The sequence below is a fragment of the Cheilinus undulatus genome, linkage group 2 (assembly GCF_018320785.1).
Source record: "Cheilinus undulatus linkage group 2, ASM1832078v1, whole genome shotgun sequence".
In the NCBI taxonomy this organism is placed as follows: Eukaryota; Metazoa; Chordata; class Actinopteri; order Labriformes; family Labridae; genus Cheilinus; species Cheilinus undulatus.
Window position 1 is genome coordinate 14,006,765 of NC_054866.1, and position 20,607 is coordinate 14,027,371.

Sequence of the window (20,607 nt, forward strand, 5' to 3'; positions counted from 1 at the left end):
GAAAAACAAATTTTGACACTTCCAACTGTATTAATTTAATCTTTTTTGTTCAAAACTATATTTTTGATTTATCAATGTGACATTTGAACATTATATTTACATAATTTGCATAATTGCCAAATAATCACTTTACTAAGCTGATCTTGAAATCATCACAATATAGTCTGTCTGGTGTTAAATAGCGTATTAACTTTTTATTCTGCTAATTTCAACACAAATATCAAGAATGGGTTAATATTTTCATCTAACAAGGCTTGCTTCAAAGTTTGGGGGCACCTTTAACTTTTTACTGATCTGAGCAGATGAAGAAGAAAATTGTCCTGTGTTATGAGTGCACGTTACTTTCAGTGCAGCCGGAGTCTTTTTCTTTTTTCTTCAAACCAATTGTTGAGGGTCTGACCATTTTTGTATTTGATGCACTTTGCTGATGTGCTTTGAGCTCATATTCCCCCTTGTAAGAACTGATGTACAGTCATGTGCACAGGTTGTAGGCATGTAATGTACTAAGGATTCAACACTGGTCTGATGTGCCACGACCCGGGGCAGTCAAGCACAACACATCTCGACACACGTGTGTTGCTTATCATCCAAGATCAAGCTCGACAGCATCTCTTTTGTCTGGGCCTTTTCACTACTGATGATACACCCAGAAACTGCTGGCATTGTTTGGCTCCTCTGGACATCCACAGCATAACCAGGGGCCTATGCCAACCCTACTACCCACCCTAACCCACATCCACCCCCAACTCCACCCTAAAGGTGTGGACTTAATTATTTTTTATACTGAATTTTTTCTAATGCCCCCTGGTAATACACAAGAACATCCATAATCCTTCCTGCTTGCCTGCTGGTGCCTACAGGCAGCTTACCTGCCAGATCTACACCTTATCACAGTCTCAAATTTTGGCCCAAATACGCCTAAAACTTCTGCACAGAACTGTATGTTTTTGCACCAGTGATAGGATAAAACAGTGTTACGTGAAAGAACTCACAAGACTTGATAGCAGTATTGATAAGCTAGACATCATTCATTTTCTGTTTTGAACTGGGTGTTTATGTACCCAGCTTTTGACCTCCATCCCTACTTTGAAGGTTTAATGTTTTGTCTGAAAAACTGTAGATTAAACTTTGGTACATTCAGCCACAGTTTGATTGTTTTGTGGCTAAAATGACTGGATAACTGACCTAATAATAAACCTCAGGGTTCCTTCAAACCTTGATTGAAATACCAGAACTACTAGATTTAAATGCAACACAAAGAAAGGACAACAAAGTAGACTTTTGTGATCCTCAAGTGGTAAGACATTAAAATGTTTTAAATATTCTAAAATAGGCCTTTTCTCTATGTATTGTTCTACATTGTTTGAGGCAGTGCAGATGGTATCATTCAGTCAGCAGTAGTTGCTGAGTCTAAGTCAAACTTAAAGAGCTATTTAATGCTCCTCAGTTGCGTTCTGGGTGGAGATGTTGATCATGAACCACTGCTGAGGTCTGCAGTGATTCTGCACCAAGAGTGATCTGTACTCTTTCAGAGGAAATCCGCAGCTGGTACACTGAAAATGACTCTCAGCTTCTAAAGGAAAGGAATGGTTTAAAGGTCGGTTGTGATGACTGGTGTGACACCATGGATGAGGAGGGTGGGGCCAAGGTCCTGAGTCAGCAGCTCCAGCTGGTGCAAATAGGTGTTGTAGCGGCGGGTGTCAGCTGGGGGGCGGGGAAGGTACAGAAAACGCACGGCAGGGGTGGGCTTGGCAGCCTCCCGGATCAGCTTGTTGACAGCTGACAGGTAGTCATCTGACAGACGTGTGGCATTGCTTGGGAAGTTGTTCACGTAATCCTCTTCATTGTCCTCTTCCTTCACAGCTCCCAGCTTGTTCTGTTCATTTCTGTCAGGAGATTGGGAATTTCTTTCCCACCCTCCTTGTCGCTGCCAGTGCAGCGCCACCTGATGGTCCCAGGGCACGGGGTAGATCTGAGCCTTAATCCTCAGCTCTTTTAACAGCTGGCCCAGTTTTGCCTCAGAGCCTCTCACACTTCTTCCTTCCTCCACACAAAGGAACAGACGAAGGCGAGCCTTGCGCCAGGCTCTCACCATGTTGAGGATGCATGCTAGCTGTAGCAAGAACAATGAGCACGTGTCGACATAGCTGCAACTGTCTGGACGTAAAAGATTGACTGGCCAGACGTCAACGTACACCCTCTTTTGGGATGGTGGAGACAGGGCCTGGGCTCTGTCAAAGTTGTTGAAGTATCGGGCAAGTACCACATTCTTTAACATCTTCATGGCGTCAGCGATGATCGACACATACTCCTGGGATCCTAGTGCCTTCCTATCCCCAAAATCCCCATAATCCTGTCTGTCGCCTGACCCCCGTAGGGAGGGGAAGTGGAAAAGAGGGGGTTCTTTCTCTTGCTCCTCAATGGGGTCAGAGGAATTAGGGCAATTACTGGTACTGAGTGTTGGATCAATCAGCTTGTCCTTTGGCAGACAGTCATCATAGAAACCAAGGACAAGGGTGTTCGGACGCATCCCACCTGAAGACAGGGAAGGAAAATGAAAAAAACTGACAAAATATTTCTTTCAATACAACTTATTTAGCTCTTCAGATAAGACAAAGGAAGATCTGGTGTGAGACATGTAATAAAATCAAAGACATGAGATATGAAAGGGCTGTAGAGAAGAGGAGTTTTTTTTTTTTTTTTTTTTTACGATATATTTTTGGGCTTTTTCGCGCCTTTATTAGAGATAGGAGGACAGTGGATAGATTCGGAAACAGGGAAGAGAGCGGGGAGAGACATGCAGGAAATGGTGCCACAGGCCAGATTTGGGCCGCCTGCATACATGGTGCGCGCCCTAACCACTTGACTACCAGCGCACCCCGAGAAGAGGAGATTTTAAAGTGAGACATAAGTGACAACATTCAGGAAAGACGGAAGACAGAAAATATGGAAAGCGTCAAGAGACACATCACTTTACAGTTTGGAGAGGAACAGAAGAGGAGAGGATTCACAATATGTGTTAGATATTAAAGGCTAAAGCTATTTCAAAACAGTTTGGGCAAGGAGAGCAACATCTTTTATGAAAACAAGAGGAAACTCGAAACTACACAGAGAGGATGTTCTTCATAAAACTTAAGCATGCTTGCAGAACTTAAGTGGCTGTTGAAACCGAATTACTGTCAAGTTGAAATGGAAGCTGCAATGAAACTGTTGAGAGAAGCTGAAGAGTCATTTCTGCTTAAACACAAAGCTGAAGTGTTATTTGAAACAAAATCCCTGAAAGGAGAAATGTCTGTTTTACAAAATCAAAGATGTGAAAGGAGTTTTTACCCAAAGTAAGTAGTGGTGTAAATTTCAGTATAATTATATCATATGTTGATATAAGTTGTTTTTTAAGTTACTCAAACAAAAAGACAAAAACTAAGCAATCCATGGTAAAACATGTTATGATGCTATGTCTTACAAGAAAACACAGACAGTTCAGCACTCACTAATGTCCTTTTAAATTCTATAACTCTGGATAAGGCGGTATGTCAGACAAAACGTATGTTTCAAAAATCATTCTTCTTCAGCCATGTTGCTAAGTCTGACAGGGCTACTTTGCCTCCCCTCAAGCATGATGGCTTTGTGCTATAGGGCAGTAAATCTAATATCTGTTTATGTTGTCATGATGGGACACTGACCTAGCCCAGAGATGAAGAGGAGATGCTGGACTCCATGACGCACAGAGTCGGACAATGTCAGGTTGACGAAAGCTTTGATGTTGAGATGGTCCACCAGAGATAACCAGGAGTCGTACTGAGACTGTAGAGGGTCCGATGGTAGAGTGCCTGGGAGGGGGAAGAAAACAAAACATCTGAGCTGACAGCTCAGTAGAAGCATTTTGGTATTCAAAAGGAGAAAGCAAGAGAGTAAAAGAGTCAGTATGACAGAGCTGGAATTAGAGGCACAGCATGAGATGGACACGAGACAAGATTCAGAGATGTCAGGGTGGGAGGCGAGTAGGGGTAGAGATGCTAGGCCATTTGACAGGTAGACAGCATGTGAGACAAAGAGGAAAACACAAAGGAGCACATAAAGTCAGGCAAGTAATCCATGATTCCAAAAACTAGACAGCAATGTGTATGAGAGAAATCCAGGGGACTAATGTGAGCTTCATGGACAATTCCTCACTGTATTAGGACCCCTTAGGACTCCAAACAACTGCTCTTCCTATGCAAAAATTTGAAAATGCATGATATGCATAGAAGCAATCACAAAGCAGAGCTGGTGTGTGCAATACTAGAAGTCATTTTGCTGTACTGGCTAGAGGGAAAGTAACTCTATTACCAGCAAGTTTTTGTCCATGCTTGATGGTTCTCATTTTCAACTGTTGTACAAAAAGCAGTACATCTGATAGAAAGGGTCCTATTTTAGCAACATAAAGTGCACTGTATAAAGCATACTGTCTGAGCATGTTATTTATAGTGGACAATTTGGGCACAAAGGCAGACACACAGAGAAAGAGGATTGATTTGTGTCTTGACTATACATGGGTGTGTTATGGGATTTAAATTTATCAAACCAATTAGAGCATCATCTCTTGTTCCCTTTTAGATGCAGGTGCACCTGCAGGCTGGAACATTTGTATTTGCTGAATGGATTTTAGTTTTTAATCTTAAATAGACCAAACTCCAGTTGCTCATTTTAATAGTCTCCTTAAATTATGCCACTGAACACAGAGATGACACACAGGACACAGATGATGGATGAAATGTTACATTTCCCTGAAACATTCCCAAAACATTAGAAAATATTTTAAAAAGGACTGCGAAAACCTCTGTGTTATGCACAAAGTGTTACTTTATTAACAATTAAATTCTCCATCAGTGTGTTCCCCATATAAGCAGGCGGCCCGGGTTCAAGTCTGGCCAGTGGCTCCTTTCCTGCATGTCTCTCCCCGACTCTCTCATTCCTGTTTATAACTTTATCCACTATTCAAATCTTTGTCAAAGGGGCAATTTGAATTCATGAAGTTCTTGAAGATATTTTGTCTCCTCCAAACGTTTTTTTCAGTAAAGTGACTGGGGCCAAAGCTAGAATGCCACCTTGGCGAAGATTTTGGCAACCATAGCCTGGATGAATGCCAACATACACAGACTCCACTATATTTCTCTCTTAATAAAGGCACAAAAAGCCCCTAAAAGATATCTTATAACAAAAAAGACTTAGAATCCCTAGACAAGGGATGGAGATCAAAATGTTCATACCCAAACACCTGGTTCTTCATTTTACATTTTCATTTTAAATGTGTTTCACCTTATTGATACTGCTAACAAGTCTTACTGGTTCTGTGACGTCATTTTATCAATCATAATACTGGCTTTAGCTGCCATAGGACAATTTTCTTCCTCATCTGCTCAAATCAGACCTAATAAATGCTCTAACTTTGTAGCAAGTTCAGTTAAAAATTAAGGATGTGCGTGGTTAAAGGATTAAATGAGGAAATTCTTTTATTAAATTAGCTGATACGAGATTTAAGAGCCCATTAAACCAATTAGCTATCATTTTTCTTTTTTTTTGTTCTTCATTTTTATTTTGCTTTTTTTTTATAAACAGATGACAACAATATAACAAAACACACAAACAGTTGGTCATCCATATATCCACTGTAACTGCAGTGATAAAAATACATGCCAGTTCATATAATAGTTGACTAATCACCTGTCAGCATTGAAAACACAGTTCATTTTTCCCAGTATTGTGAAAATTGTCCCTCCCTTTGATTAAGTGAAAAAGTCACTTTCTCCATGTTTTCAATACCAGTTACAGTATTTATCCAGTAGGTCTTTGTTGGAGGTTTAGGCTGCAACAACCTTCTCATTACTGTTTTTTTTTTTGTTTGTTTGTTTTTTTTGCTAGCAGCTAATAATATTTTATAAGGTATTTATCCTGTGCTGAAAAGTACGTAGTAATGTTCCCCAAATAAATTGTTAAGTAAGAACAATCAGTCGCAGCTCCAAAGGGTTAGGGTTTGTTTCTGATTGCTTGTGTTACTTCATTCCAATAAAGAAAAATAACTGGGCTACCTATATATTATTTTAATAAACACTAGCTTGAAATCCTGGTCTATAACGCTCTTTTAAACTGTAGTGAACCTCCTGTCACGAGAGGCCACTGTAGCTTCAGTTAATTGCTGCTGTCTTCCTGTCAGAGCTTTCCCCCTGGCACTTCAGCTAACTTAAATATGAGAAGCTTAGCGGTAGCTTAGTGGTTAGCGTGTAGTAGGACCAGTGCAGTATGCCAGTTTTTTAAATAGTTAATGGAAAAAAGTGGTATGTAGGTTGTCCAGGGTTGAAATCACTTACAGGTATTCAACTAAAAAGAAAAGAGGCCACATATCAAAGCATGGTATTAATCTGCAAAAAAGGAAGGACAGCTGGCAAAGCTAAATGCTAATGTTAGTCATGCTGTAAAGAGTGTATCAGGCTCACATACCTGCTGACACAATAACCCTGTCATGAATTTGACTGGTTTTTTTTTGTTTTTGTTTTTAATATTAACTTAAATTGACCAGTTGGTTAGACACAATTTAAATTGGCCTAGCTAGGGAAGTAGATGCCAGGGAACAGTATTATTAAAATATGAATCAAATGTTTAAATCTGTGTTAATGTCAGCAAGATAAAGCTTCATTAGCTCACCTAACGAGCAACGAACTGTTATTATATGATGCGTTCAACGACAGTTCGGTAAAAAGGAAATTTCTGTAAATGTGAATGAAATGAGAAGATGTGTTTAAATGATACATCAAAAAAACAAAATTCAGTTTTTGACAAGAAACTTGATCAAATACAGTTGTGTGGATGAGAAATTTGTTTTCAATCAAATTATGGTTACAACTTGTTGTAATGATAGGACTTTGATTGATAAGGAGTATTGAAAAAGGGTTCCTCATCAATAAAAATGTACAATCTCCATCCCTACTCTAGACACACTGATAGGTTTAGACAAGATCCATGTAAATTAATCATCTGTGAGCTCAACATGAAATAAAATATTTAGAAATAGATTTACTTTGCTGGATTGGTTTCAGACGGATGGACGGACACACAGACAGATAGACAGGCAGACAGACAGATATCGTATGTATTCGACTTGAACGAAGAGAGCTGTGAGGATAATTTCTTATTTTGAATACATTAGGCCAGCAGTGTGGGAGTATCTTGGAGTTCCAAACAACATGATCCTCTTCAATGTAATTATCTGAACAAATGACTCTTTCATATTTTCTCAAGACCAAGTGCCTCATCAGCACTCAAAGTGAGAGAAGGGCTCTTCAGTGGCTAATGAACATGTCATTTTTGATACTGTGAAGCACTAAGAGGATTTGAATTCTGAAGACTTCATTCTTTGACGGTCTCAGCCTCCAATTGAGACATAAAAACTCCAGACAAAATCCTCTGAAGACAAAGAAAACAATCAATGACCCTGCTCCTTTTAAAATCTAAGAGTGTGTTCCTCTGCTGAAAAAAGAAAGGGAGAAGCCTCCGGAGCATTGTATGAATGATTACTTCCATTGGAATAAAGCAGCGACACAGATCATGGAGAAAAGTCTAGCATGCTAAAAAGATCCATTGAATGACTCAGTGTGAAATGAGGACACATTTGCTAATTCGTATACTTACATGTCCTCTAAGAGATTTAAAGCAAGCTCTGAATGAGGATGCTTATGTAGAGTGGCAGTAGTTTTCCCAGGAAAGAATAATTCAGCTTTATCCTATTAAAATTCAACAATAATGCTGCAGTTGACTCTAAACAAGCTTTTAGCTTTGTCATTGCAGACTCTAAATGTCATAATAATGTTAAATTATCCAGAAAAAAAGACAACTATATCCCATCACGGTCGCTGATTTGTTTTTCTCATAATTAATAGTCGCCCTGTCACACTGTGCTAGATTGGATGAGAGATCGTGCAGAAGAAAATGTTCAAGCACTCCTCATGAACTAACTCTGTCATGCAAGAGAAGTTTGGAAGTCAAAACTATCTGGTGTCTGATCATTAACAAAGAAAAAACTAAATGTTTGTTTTTCTCTTTTAATACAAGAGTTGGATTCAGCATGACTGTTGTATAAACATCTGTAACCAACTGAGACTTTTTCCAGTAAGGAGCCAGATGTGGCTGTTTATGATGAAAATCTGTTCATTTGTCACCTTTTATCATGACTGTTGAGAAAAAAACACAGATAACCGAAAACCAAATTGCTAGACAATTTGGATTCTTAAACGCTTTCAAATGAGTTCAAAATAAATTTTCAGAGGAAGGCTTGAAAAGTTCAAGTAAAAATAAGATGTGTAGTAGACAAAAAAGGGAGACAGAGATACATATTTTGAAGACTAAAATAATTTCAATGTCCTTACTGAGATCTCCAAGCTGGACATGTCCCAGCACGTACAGGCCGCTCTTCTTGATGTCATTGATGAAGGTGATGAGGCCCACGCTGCTGCGAGGATTGGAAACCATCAGCAGGACCTGAGGCCTCCAGAACTTCACATGGTCCTTTCTCACGTCCAGCATGAGCAGGTATTTGCGCACCTATAGGGGAACAGAAAAGTAAGATGGACAATGTAATTTCTACATTTTCACCCTAGCTCTTCTTATCAACCCAAAGGTCCATAAAGATAGACTAGAGCCAGTGTCAGAATACATATTTTAAGCATGACTATAGTCAAATCTGGCAGTTGTAGGATTACTGGGGCCCACTGGTCATGAAAACCTATCCTTTTCCATAATTAATGAAAACTACAGCCACACTTGAGATGCTTCATGGCCTCCAGACAGACTCCATCATGTTTGATTTTGCTCTCTGCCTTCTACAATTTGTTTTCATTTTGCCATTTTTTGATAGGACAGCAGAAGAGAGACAAAAAATGTGGGGAGATGGAATGGGGGAAAACACGCACCGAACAACCACAGACACTGGGACTCAATCCTGCGACCAGTGTGTAGAGGACTACAGCCTCTGCTTATGGCTGCCTGCTCTACCAACTGAGCTACAGCAGTGCCCAACATCAGTGAGGGTGGCCATTCACGTGCAAGAGTCCAAAATGTAAATAAACCAAAGGGTGAAGTCAAAGAAGAATGATGATGTTGGTTCTGAGATAAAACTACGAGACAGAGGAAATGATTCTCAAGTTCTGGAAACAACATTCTTATTTTATTTGGAATGTGTTGTAGAGGAACTACCATCACGCAAGAACTATCACATACACTTCAGCAACCTTTTAAGTAACTAGGTCCATAAGCTTGGACCTAGTGTATCATTCATCATAATGTTTGGATAAAACAAACATACTATACTGTACAATAAATACAGTACATTTGTTTGTAGTTATCTTCAGGGAGTTGTCAAACCCCACCCCTGTTCTTTCCAAGGTCATCAAACCAACCGTTACTGGTTGGGTACCAACATGAAGCCAGTCATGTGTGCCTTTGTCTAGACACAGTACAAACTTATAGATCTGTCATCATCTAATCGGACACAGTGACCATCATAACAGACAAAAAGCTCATATGGTCTGACCTTGACTAAGACAGCCATGTGCATGGATGTTTTATTCCCTAAAAATACATCAGTCCAATTTGGAGTTAAAACAGCTTTCCCTACGTTTCTTTGAATAAAATGCATGTTCCAGCCATCAGATTTAGGGCAACATTCCTAATGCTTTCTAAATCACTGCAGAATTTTAATTAAGCCAGCTGAAATTGGTCTTATATATAATAAGACAAGCTCTCTCTTACATTTAATGTCTGCTTCATGTTTTGCTTTCCCTCTGTGACTGGAGACGTGTGCAGAAAGGGGAAGTAACTTTTATGGATCATTGATGCATTAAGATTCCACATGGGGTTCATGCAACGGCCTATAATAAGCCCAATAATGACTTTAATATCTATACTGTAGATCATTTCTTATGCACAAGGAAAATACATTTGTTAAATTGATCACTTTAGAAAAAATGTAATGAGGGTTGGTTAATGAACTAATCTAAGTTAAATAAGATGCAGGTGCTTTATGCATTTCAGATATAAGTATACCACTGAGCTACCACACAGAGGCAAAGGCTTTTAATATTCTGATGTTTTATTCATATGCACAAGACAATTAAAAATTAAAAGAGTGATGATAAAGTGGCATTTGTGGGGACACAAAGATGACTAAAAATAACAAACATTAAAGAAAACAATTTTCAAGCTATTTAATTATTATGGTATTAGGTCATTAATACTTTGCATCAACATCCATTTCAGCCATTTATATATAAAGCTGACTGCACCTAGTACGTGAATCAAAGACTTCATATTAACACCTTGTCTTCAGTGAAGACCTGCAACTCAGTGCCTGCCTCTAAAACAAGTAACAGCCCATACATCATTCTATGGCTCTCAGACTTACTGTGGTTATTAATGTCCATCTTGACTCGCTGGTCACTTACCTGGAACAAAGTTATCATTTTTATCCAACTAGTACCCTGCAAGATTTTCCTTTCCTGTTTATGACAAAACGAGGGAGAAAAGATGTTAAAGAGCCCCTGCAAGCCTCTTAACCTGTGGCTATAGGTGTCCCTGCAGTGAAGCTGCTGGCAATACAAATGAATGGAATTAACTAGCCACTATGTTGACATTGCTGCAGCCCTACATTTCCAATAATAGTGATGACGCATGCAGTTAGATAAACTTGAACCTGAATCAGTGGAAGGAAGCCCAAAAGGAACCCCCACATGCAGAGAGAACATACAAATTCCAAACAAAAAAAGCCTTGTCCTACTGAGATTTATCCCAGAAACTTTTATGCTATGAGGTAATAGCCCTAGCCACTGAACCACCATAAAGCCCTAATTGTGTCGGTTGAAACCCCAACCATCTTAGTACCGATGTTAATGGGGCTTTCTTTCTTAGAGCCTTCTTCAAGATTCCAGGCATTGCAGTTTTTATTTCTTAGATGCATATGTTCCATTTTTAAGCATGACAGTGATAGTGCTGCTAAGGTTAGCCACAGCCAACAACCACAAACCAACAGTGCACTGTTATGGTGTGAAATTGGTTTAGTACAGTTTGAAGTTGATCTGGGTCAATGATGTATAAGCGTTCATTCATATGTGGTTGCGTCACCTGACATACCTGTTGCGTGACTTGACATCTGCAGCTAATTAAACAGGAAAGTACTTTCACACGTTATTACTTTTGCTCTTGTTATAAATTGGATACATGTATTTTTAAAATAAAACGAAGAATATTTTTCTTAATTAAAACCGTGCTGTCTTGGTTGTAACACCTGATATCGAAAGTGTACCTATTCTCCTACGCAAAATTGTAATAAATCTTTTTTTCTTTAGTATGTGATACCTCTGCTCAAAAACGTCAAAATATGCTCATCAGGCTACACAAAGAGGTATTTGCCGGTACTCTTTCTGTTTAACCTAATTTCATTGAAAGTCACCAGTAAACAGGGCCATGTTTTTTAACTGTTGCTTGTTTGCCTTGTTTTACATTTCATAAATTGATTAGCAGATATCTAATACTGAAATGTCAAGCTTCCTAAGCCTGACTTGTGCAAAATGTGCAGTAAACAGGTTTCAAAGAAGAATTTGTGGAAGATTATTTATTTGGCAGTGGCATCCAGTGAGGAGCATACAACTTTAGCCATCCAAGTGGGGGTGAGACCATGCAGTAGAGACTATGTGAAGTCATATGCAAAGGTAAAACTGTAAATGCACCCATCTGTGAGGGTTATATTAAAATGCAATCTATAACACAGTCATCATTAGGATTCTGACAGTGTTTTGAAATTTTTGCATGAAAGTACCATTATGGAAATGCAACCGAGTGGAACTACACATTAAATCAAAACCTAGATCATAATATGAATGATTAACACTCCTTCAATGGAATTAATGACCATCTCAGTGGCAACATATCCACCATGTTTAATTATTGGTGAAACAGAAGGATTTAACTCTCTGAGGGAAGAATGATAACTTGAAGGTATAAATACATATTTTTGTTCTTTCATGGCCTTATTTCAAATTATAAAATTGTTGGAAAAATGAAAGACTGACTTTTTTCTTTTTTGCTTCAGTGCTCCTGGAAAGAATCAGGAAAACATGCCACTAATGACCGTCTTGGCAGCACAAGTTTAAGTCAAGATCCTGAAGCTGCAGGGTACACATTTGTGTCTAAACAACCATCAATCAGAAGTGAAGATGCAACCATTTCTAGCCTTATTACTGTCATAATCACCCTAACTGTTTTCATGCTCTCGTCCCGTAATTGCCATAAAAGACGTAGAAAACGAGGCCTTAGAGGCTAGGTCCAACTGCTGCCACTCATCTAATCATCTGTCTCTCTTTATCTCTCCATTCCCCCGCTGTCTTCTCATCCATCAGGCTATCATCATTTCTCCATCACGTCACTCTCATCCATCACTTTGTTTCTCCATCACTCATCCCCTCTGCCTGCTTATTTTCTGTCCCTATCTCTCCCTGCAATGATACCATCAGCATTTCTTGCTTCCGTTTGTCTTTTTCTTGGTTCTCTTTTCCTCATAAACATTGTCGTCAGCCGCCTGTTATCTTCCAGTGTGTTTTTTGTGAGCTGTTGTCTCCCATCCCTGCTTCAATGTCACCCAGTTGGCGCTCTGCCACACAGCCTCAGGCTTTAGAGAACAGGAGAGGAGGACATGTATGAGATATGTATATGCACACACTTAAGAGTTTCTTGCCAGACCTATCAGTTTAATCCTTTTATGAGACTGGGCTCCATGCCAGGGCTTTAAGACACTTTGGAGTGTTCTTCTGCATCTTATTTGGTCCTTGTGCATCTCCACATACAGCTTTTCTGTATGTCGGTGGTCATTGATGGTGTTCTTTTTGCATGTCCATTTGCATGTTTTGATCACAGTGCATCTTGCAGTCATTTACAAACATATGCATGCTTTTTTGGCATGTTGTAGAAAGTTAACAACTCTTTGTGCCATTTTTGCACATTTTGGTATCACTGCATCTTCTAGTCATTTATTTCTCCTTACGGTTATTTGTACATTTTTAAAATGGATCATATTTTCACATAATGATGCATCTTTATGATTATTTTTAATCTCTGTGTGATCCTTTTGCCTCTTTTTGGTCTTTGTACATCTCCTTTTACCAGGCGCACCACCTGGATTACAATTTCAGATGGGCCCATGTGATTTTGGCTTGGCTTTTTGTTCTCAGAGATTAAAACTGTTTCTCTTCTTACAGAATATCATACTTTTAAAGGGCTTACTGAAAAAGGCTTTCAGAGAGATTTAACCTGTGACACAGAGACAGCCTTTTGTTCACCTTCAGATGAGTCTGATATTAATTAGTTATTAACACAGGCAAAGAAACTATGCCACTCTTACTGCCTGGTATAAAATATGACCCTATGATACAAAAACCTGTAAATCAATTTTCAGAACAATGTTATCTAACCTTTATTTAAGAAAACTATTCTTATTTATTTAGATGAATAAATAGTTTTTCAACAGGTAGCAGGGAGGGGAAAAGAGTGTTTTGATGGACACTACATTGACATTCAGTGAGAAGTGCTGCATGCTTTGCTGTCTGATAATGAGCTTTTATCAACAGAAACTGTTCAAGTGGGCTTTTACAATAATTTAAAGACCAGGTAGGGAGTACTTCCAGTCTTCCTTCTTCTTCTTTTTTTTTGCTTGGTTTTGTTAACCTGAAAAGCTGATGGATTAGCTGGGTTCTGGCTGGCTGTCAAGCACGCATTTTGCAGTTTCTTTTTTTGGCTGTTGCGTACGTCTATGCTGTCATATGTTTTGTTGCTCTTATTGGCCCCTAATGAATTTGACACAATGTTAATCCAGTCACTCACTACCTTCTTTTCAAAGGTTTTCCCCTTCCCAAAAGGTGTAGAATACTGTGTATCTCGTGTAATGGACATGTGAAACAGCCTTTCTGGCTTGTCTGCTTGGGTTTTTTCTAACCTTGCAAAGCAGATGGCTTTCCCAGCCTCCGTGTCTGTCATTAGACAAATTTATTCTGCAAAGCTCTAATCAACAATGTTTGTGCTGAACTGAAAATGGCTCAGACCAAACAGCGTCATTTGACGTTAGCTATGGGCACTGTATGGTTGCACTGAAAGCCGCTACCTGCCGCTAGTGAAGCAATTAGTTTGGATATAGCCATAGTATAGCAGCAATTTTCTCAGAATTAGACCACATTTCTGAATGAAAAAAGAGCAAAAAAAAACCAGCACTGAAAGCTCTCCATGATGGCTGATCTGTTTCGCACGGAGGTGGATTAAGGACACAGGGGAATAAAAAAATAAAAAAATAAAACCTTGAGAAGCTATCTCACCTTTACCTGGGTAAAAGTTTACTTTCTGTCCTTCACATGTAGCCCTCTCTCTCTCTCTCTGTCCACATGCATCCATCTCCTGCTCTGAAAAGCAACATGATGTGCTTGTGGCTAGATTTAAAAGCTTGAGAAGCAACTGCCTGATACGATCGTTATGACTTCAACCATGAAATCAGCATAGTTAGAATTTTTAAAAGGGGAAACTGAAAGGTTAAATGTCATTCAAATATCAAACATAAATCAACACAAGTGCAGGCAAGAAAAGTCTATAATATCCCAATCACTTAGGTTGGGCTGACAGCACAAGTTGCCATAATGCCATGTCTTCCTTTTGATGATTTTTAGATCACTCTGTGTTAATTTCCCATACCTTTGGTCGTCTGAGTCTCTTTTTTGTGTTATGGCAACCACGATTTAAAAAGAGAATACAAATAGTTGGGATGTTGCAACTCTTTATCTTTGCACTTCAGTCTCTTTGCTGCTTTCTTGATCCTGATACATCTTTTCACAGTCATTTTGAAAACTTATTCAATCATTTTGCACAATTTTGTATGAAGTTTCAACCTCTGTGGTCATTGATCTCTACGTCTATGTACACTCTGTATTCAGTATTTTGTGCCTCTCAGTAACATTGATGTTTCACCATGTAAACGTTGGTATAATTCATAGTCTAGTCATCTTCTTGTGATTCTTTTTAGTTGATTTGTCTCTTTGTACCATTTGTTCTTCTGGTTATCTTTTGAAGCCACATTCGTTGCTCACTTTGTGTTTCCTTGTGTTCCTTTTGGGTTTATTTCCATTTAAAGGCATTGTTTTGTGCTCATTTGTGTTTGTTTTCTTGTCTCTTCTGGTCGTTGTGCATCTCATTTATGCCATATTGGGTCGCTATCTCTTAAATCTCTTTGTGGTTGTTCTGCTTCGTGTTTGGAGGCTTGCACATCACATTGTGAGTTTTCTACACATTTTTTCATTTTTGTCCCATTGCAATTAATTGATTAATTTTCTAAGAGGACATATTAACAGTTAGACACAGGCCATACTCCATGTGCTGCTTGGCCTATAATCTATCACTGGTATTAATAAGCCAACTACCCATCACCTCCTGATGATGGCCGAGTTCACAGTTTCATGTCCCTTTCCTGAGGCCTAACAGGCATCTTTTAAATATTTCATCATTGATTTTCTCTACAAGATGTTTTAACACTGGATGAATTCATATTGAATTTTACTCATCTCTGTGCACCCAGAACTATATCCCCAGGATATTGTCTGACCTTTTCTTTACCCATCACCTTTTGACTCTACAAGAAGAAGCTGGCCAATCAGAATCCAGGCAGGGCCTGGCTGCCCCTCTGGCCCTTCTACCCTAGCTTCTTGGAGTTGAGAGAAAAACCAAAGGAGGGAGAGAAGGAGGACAAGAAGAAGGAAACAAGGCGAAAGAAGGAAATAGAGGACAGGCTCAATAAGTTAAGTGGTTGTAATAATGTTCTGCCTCCTGACAAGCTACTGGCAAACCCAGCAACCCTCACCGTCCCAGCCCACAACCCCTGCCTGCAGCCTTGGCAACGAATCCCCTCTGCAAGAGGCCCTCCTGGCAACAGTGCCCCCCTCTTCCTGAGAGCAACAGGCTCACCAGATAGAGGACAAGGGGAGCTGGATGATGTAAAACTCTGGGTGTGTTTGTATGATAAATGTAGAGAGCTGTGCTGAGGGAGAAGATGCAGATGTGTATGTGTGTCTGGTAAACCTGATATAAACATGATAGATAGCTGCTGTAGAAACGACAAGGCAGTGTTATGTTTATGTTTGAGAAAAAAGACAGAAAGGGAAATGTGTGTGTGTTTGTGTGCTAAATGCAGAGGGTTTGGCTGAAGGAGAGGCAGCAAACATCAGTCTGTGTGTCTCTATAAACCTGATGGAACGATTGCTTGGCAGACGTACAGGCTCTTGTAAAGCTGAGGGGATGAGATTTTAGTTGCTCTGGTAATGACAATGCAGTATTGAGATTGTATGTCTGAGTGTGTGTTTGTGCGTGCTTGTGTGTCAGACCTGGTGGAAAATGAGAGCCTGGCTGATGTAGCCCCAGCTGGAGGTGGGACTGAGGTAGTGAATCACTAGAAGCAGCAGCAGCATGAAGGCGATGCTGGCCGAGGCGTAGATGGCGTTGATCAGAAACATCATGACGGCACAGCCCACGATGCCCAACACACATGTGTGCCAGGTGAAGTAACGGAAGGTAGGTCTAAAAGAGAAAAGAAGAGGTGAAAGAGTCATTATCAATGTAGAAAAAAAGGTTTGAATATCTTCTAAAAAATAAAAAAGAAACAAAGTTAACATTCCCTCATAATCAGTATCGTCAGATAACAGCATAAAGATTTAAATATCATATTGGCAGATATGAAATATGTTTGTTGAGATGAAGGAAGAACCTGTATTAAATCTGGCATTTTTTTTAAAATTAGTCTTATACTTTCTTTTGTTTTAGTCAAATCTCAGTCATTTTTAACCTTTATAGTTTTAGTCTAGTTTCAGTCGAGGAAAACTGAAAAACATTCTAGTCCAGTTATATTCAATAAAACATCTCTACATTTAAGCCTTCACTTTTAGTCAAGGCATTAAATCCTCTGAACTAATGTAATTATCCATATTGTCAAATTAATTAAATGTGAAACACTTGTATCAATGCACTATCAGTACTTGAATTAGTTAAATCATACTGATGAAAATACAGACATACTTAATATGCACAGTGCAGAAATTTTTATTTTGTTTATTTGGCATTAACATTTTAGTCTTGTTTTAGTATCCAGACTGAAAACTAAAATTGCTTTTTGTCCTAGTTTTTAATCACCAAAATTAATTTTAGTTAGTATAGTCTCGTCGTCCTCACGGAAAAAAGGTGGGCTAATATATTTATAAAGTTTTAATCTATGAAATTACCACAGGATAGAACCAACAGACCTACCTCCTCATTCGTCCTGATTCTTTAGAGCTTAAAATGTTTTCTAAGGACTGAAGTTAAAGGTCTGAAAAATCCAATGTTTTCTGCACTTGATAAGAACGGGTGTTGAGCACTTTCAGGATTGTCTACAGGAACCACCTAGCAAACCTGTTTCAAATTATAAACATTTATTTTAAAGCGCAACTACTGTAGAAGTCCACGTTTAAGTCTCACTTTTAATACTTATTTTTCACCTAAAAGGTTGGCTGCAGTTTGTTTAACAGTGTGACTTGTATACCATTACAAAGTGCTGAGAAAGTAATGTCAATACAAGGAGTGTGTGCAGCTATCACTGTCACACACTACAAAAGACCTAACAAAATGAAACAATCATTCACATTCACAGCAGTCACTGCACAGAAAGTACTGGAATCCATAATGACAAAAACCACTTCAGTTCGGGCTGGTCTTTTTAACTGCTTTCTACCTTGTTATTACTAACTGTGCATTTAAAGAAAACAGAGAGTATTATGTTAATAAGGGCTGGGTAATTAATCGAAATTTAGATTAAATTGCAATCTCTCCTACTGCAAATTTTCAAATCACAGAAGATATAATATTTCTGTGAACTGAAATGTCTTTCAAAATACCCTTTTTTGCAGCAGGGAGGTTATACTCTACGCATCATGCAAACTTTCAAGGGTTAAGTGTTGCTCGAGTAATTAATAAAAATCACTCTCTTTTTGATTTTGTATATGCGTATCTTATTTAAAATTAGAAAGACATAAAATCTTCATTCCCTTCAATACAGCAATTCATATCCCCAAAAAAATAATTTTATATTTTTTAATAATTGTTCAGCCTTAGTTTAATCTTCCAAATACTATGTTCATTATACTTGTCAGAATATTTTCCCAAATCATTCAGTCCTACTGTTATTACAGCTTGTGGTTTGACTGAGAGTACTCCTCAGTAAGTAACAAGCGACAGGTGGAGGTGGGCAGACTCACGGGCCATGAGTTTGTCTCACTAGAATCACCAGGGGCTGAGAGCTCAGCTACCGTAATATCACTAGAAGATGCGCAAACTCAATATGGTGAAAACAGATGGTACTAAAAAGCCATACAGTTGCACAAAAACAGCAAGTTGAGAACTTTGATGAACAAATGGAAATCTCTATGCAAAAGGACAGTTTAGCCCTTTTTCCCTTGGGAAATTTCAAAAACAGATTGCCGCTTATGTACCAGGAGGTTTATAATATGGTAAACCCCAGAGTTTGGTCTGAGGTGCATCTATCCCTGCAGTTAAACAAGCCTTTAGAACATCATGGCTGAGAGGAATAAGGAATTAGTCACCATCAACTCCTTGGTGCCGTTCCAATCAGCCACAACATAAACAGTCTTTGCTGCTTTTTCAGATTTGATTATCAGCCATAAGTCACAACCAACCAAGGCAGACTTACCACTAGCTATCTAATGAAATGATGGTATATGCTTCTGTAGAAGATACACGTTTGTTTGATATCAGCCTTGTTTTCAGATAAGAATGATTTATTCATGAGCACATTGAAAACAACCACGTTACCCATATGTAGGATCGTTTAAAACTGCATCTGTGATTGCTGTAGTCCTCTACAATAAAGAAATGTATATTCTGTGTCCAACATGTTTATTATCCAAAATCAGCACATATTATGATATATATGGTATCTTGAGGCTAATGAAAACACCAAGCCATAATCCAAACACAAGCACAATATGACTAATGATGTCTAACCAGCTTAAAAGTCTAAGAGTGACCACTGATGGCATTCCCCACATGAAACAGTACATGCCTCAGGAAGCAAAATGATTTATCAACTTTTATGTATGAATTGAATTAAATAAGAACTGATTATTAGATTTTAAAATCCTTTGAAACAAGCTTGTGATCAAGCTTATTGATTATTAACTATTTCCTTATATAGTTTGATTTTACGACAACTTTAACATCAAGTTTTTGTAAAAAGTCTCTCTACACCAGAACTGAAGAATTTTTCGATACAGTTTTGAATATAATCCAGCATTTTCCTTTAATTCTCCTCTAAAATGTCAGTTCTTAGACTGAGGGGAGATTTTGCAAACCACAGAGGATTTCAGGAAAAAGATGAGAGGAATAAAATCTAAATTCTTAGTGCATGTGTTTCTACCTGGGTTACATAAGCTAATGAAACAGGAAGCTCAGACTGAATTATTGAAGTCTAGCAAGGGCAAAGAAATTATCTTTAGTCAGGGTATTACCATCTACTGACCTTATTCCCACACTATCGACTCTATGGTCAAAAAGCACAGCAATTTTCACAAGTGTTGGATCTTTTACACAACATGAAACCATTTCTTTAGTCTTTCAACAGAACAGGAGTTTAGCACTTCATACATCTGAATATTTAATAACATGAAAATGTCAACCTGGCATTTGGAGGGGTTGATAACTTCAAGTGTTTTGAGGTGTAGAAGAAACATTTTCTGCCATTATACTAATAACTCACTTTTGAACTGTGTTTCATTCCCAGGGCATAAAAATGCCACACATAAAGATCGCTGGTTTATCCTCAACAATGAAAATAAGGTCCTTGGAGTAAGATGGAGGATGCTTTAATACTTATTTCCATTAATGGTTGGTGTTTTCGTACTTTCTACTTTTATGGCTTACTTAAAATGAGTTTATTCTGGAATAATAAGTGTTCAGTTTGTCTCTAAGTAAAAGTTCAAATGACTACATTTAAGGAAAAGGACAGCACTGTGAGAATTGAACACCGTCTTTACATTTAAGGAAAGAATTTAACATAAAGCAATTTCACAACAGCAAGTGAGCCATCTGGAAAGTGAATTAACTTTCACCAAGACTGTGGGAATCTTTAAAAAAGCTGCTTCACCAATGAAAGAATTTAATTTGTCTGGGTTTGACTGGAGAGTCTTAGTGTCCCACAATGGTCTAAATCACTCTTCCAGAGACTTTCCAGCCCTGACAGCAATGCAATTATTTAGAAAGCACTTAAGACACTAAATAAGAGTCATTTGTTTAGAAAATTGTAGAATAAAATTGAGAAACTCAAAGCCAGAAGTTCTAAGGCATCAGCTGAAGCTTCAAAAATAAAACATCCAAAAACATCAGAGTGATTAACTGTATTATCTCATGCTTGGCCTTGGTTATGGTCAGACAATTTTTATTATATGTATAATAGGAGGTCACAGTGCACAACAAAGCAAAGTAGACTGAAAAAACAACTAAAATAGCTGCAAA

The 20,607-nt window shown here is 38.4% G+C and overlaps 1 protein-coding gene across 1 annotated transcript in view; it reads right to left on the minus strand.

Moving 5' to 3' along the window:
• Positions 1-749: 749 nt before the first annotated feature.
• Positions 750-20,607, minus strand: part of zgc:153039 (uncharacterized protein LOC767698 homolog) — a 109,254-nt gene continuing 89,396 nt past the window's right edge. Inside the window, exons 10-13 of the mRNA XM_041796024.1 lie at positions 16,434-16,626; positions 8,400-8,574; positions 3,684-3,830; positions 750-2,535 (exon numbers count right to left, since the gene is read on the minus strand). Of these exons, the coding sequence (XP_041651958.1) occupies positions 1,592-2,535; positions 3,684-3,830; positions 8,400-8,574; positions 16,434-16,626 (1,459 nt within the window). The 3' untranslated portion in view covers positions 750-1,591. The remainder of the gene's footprint in view (positions 2,536-3,683; positions 3,831-8,399; positions 8,575-16,433; positions 16,627-20,607) is intronic.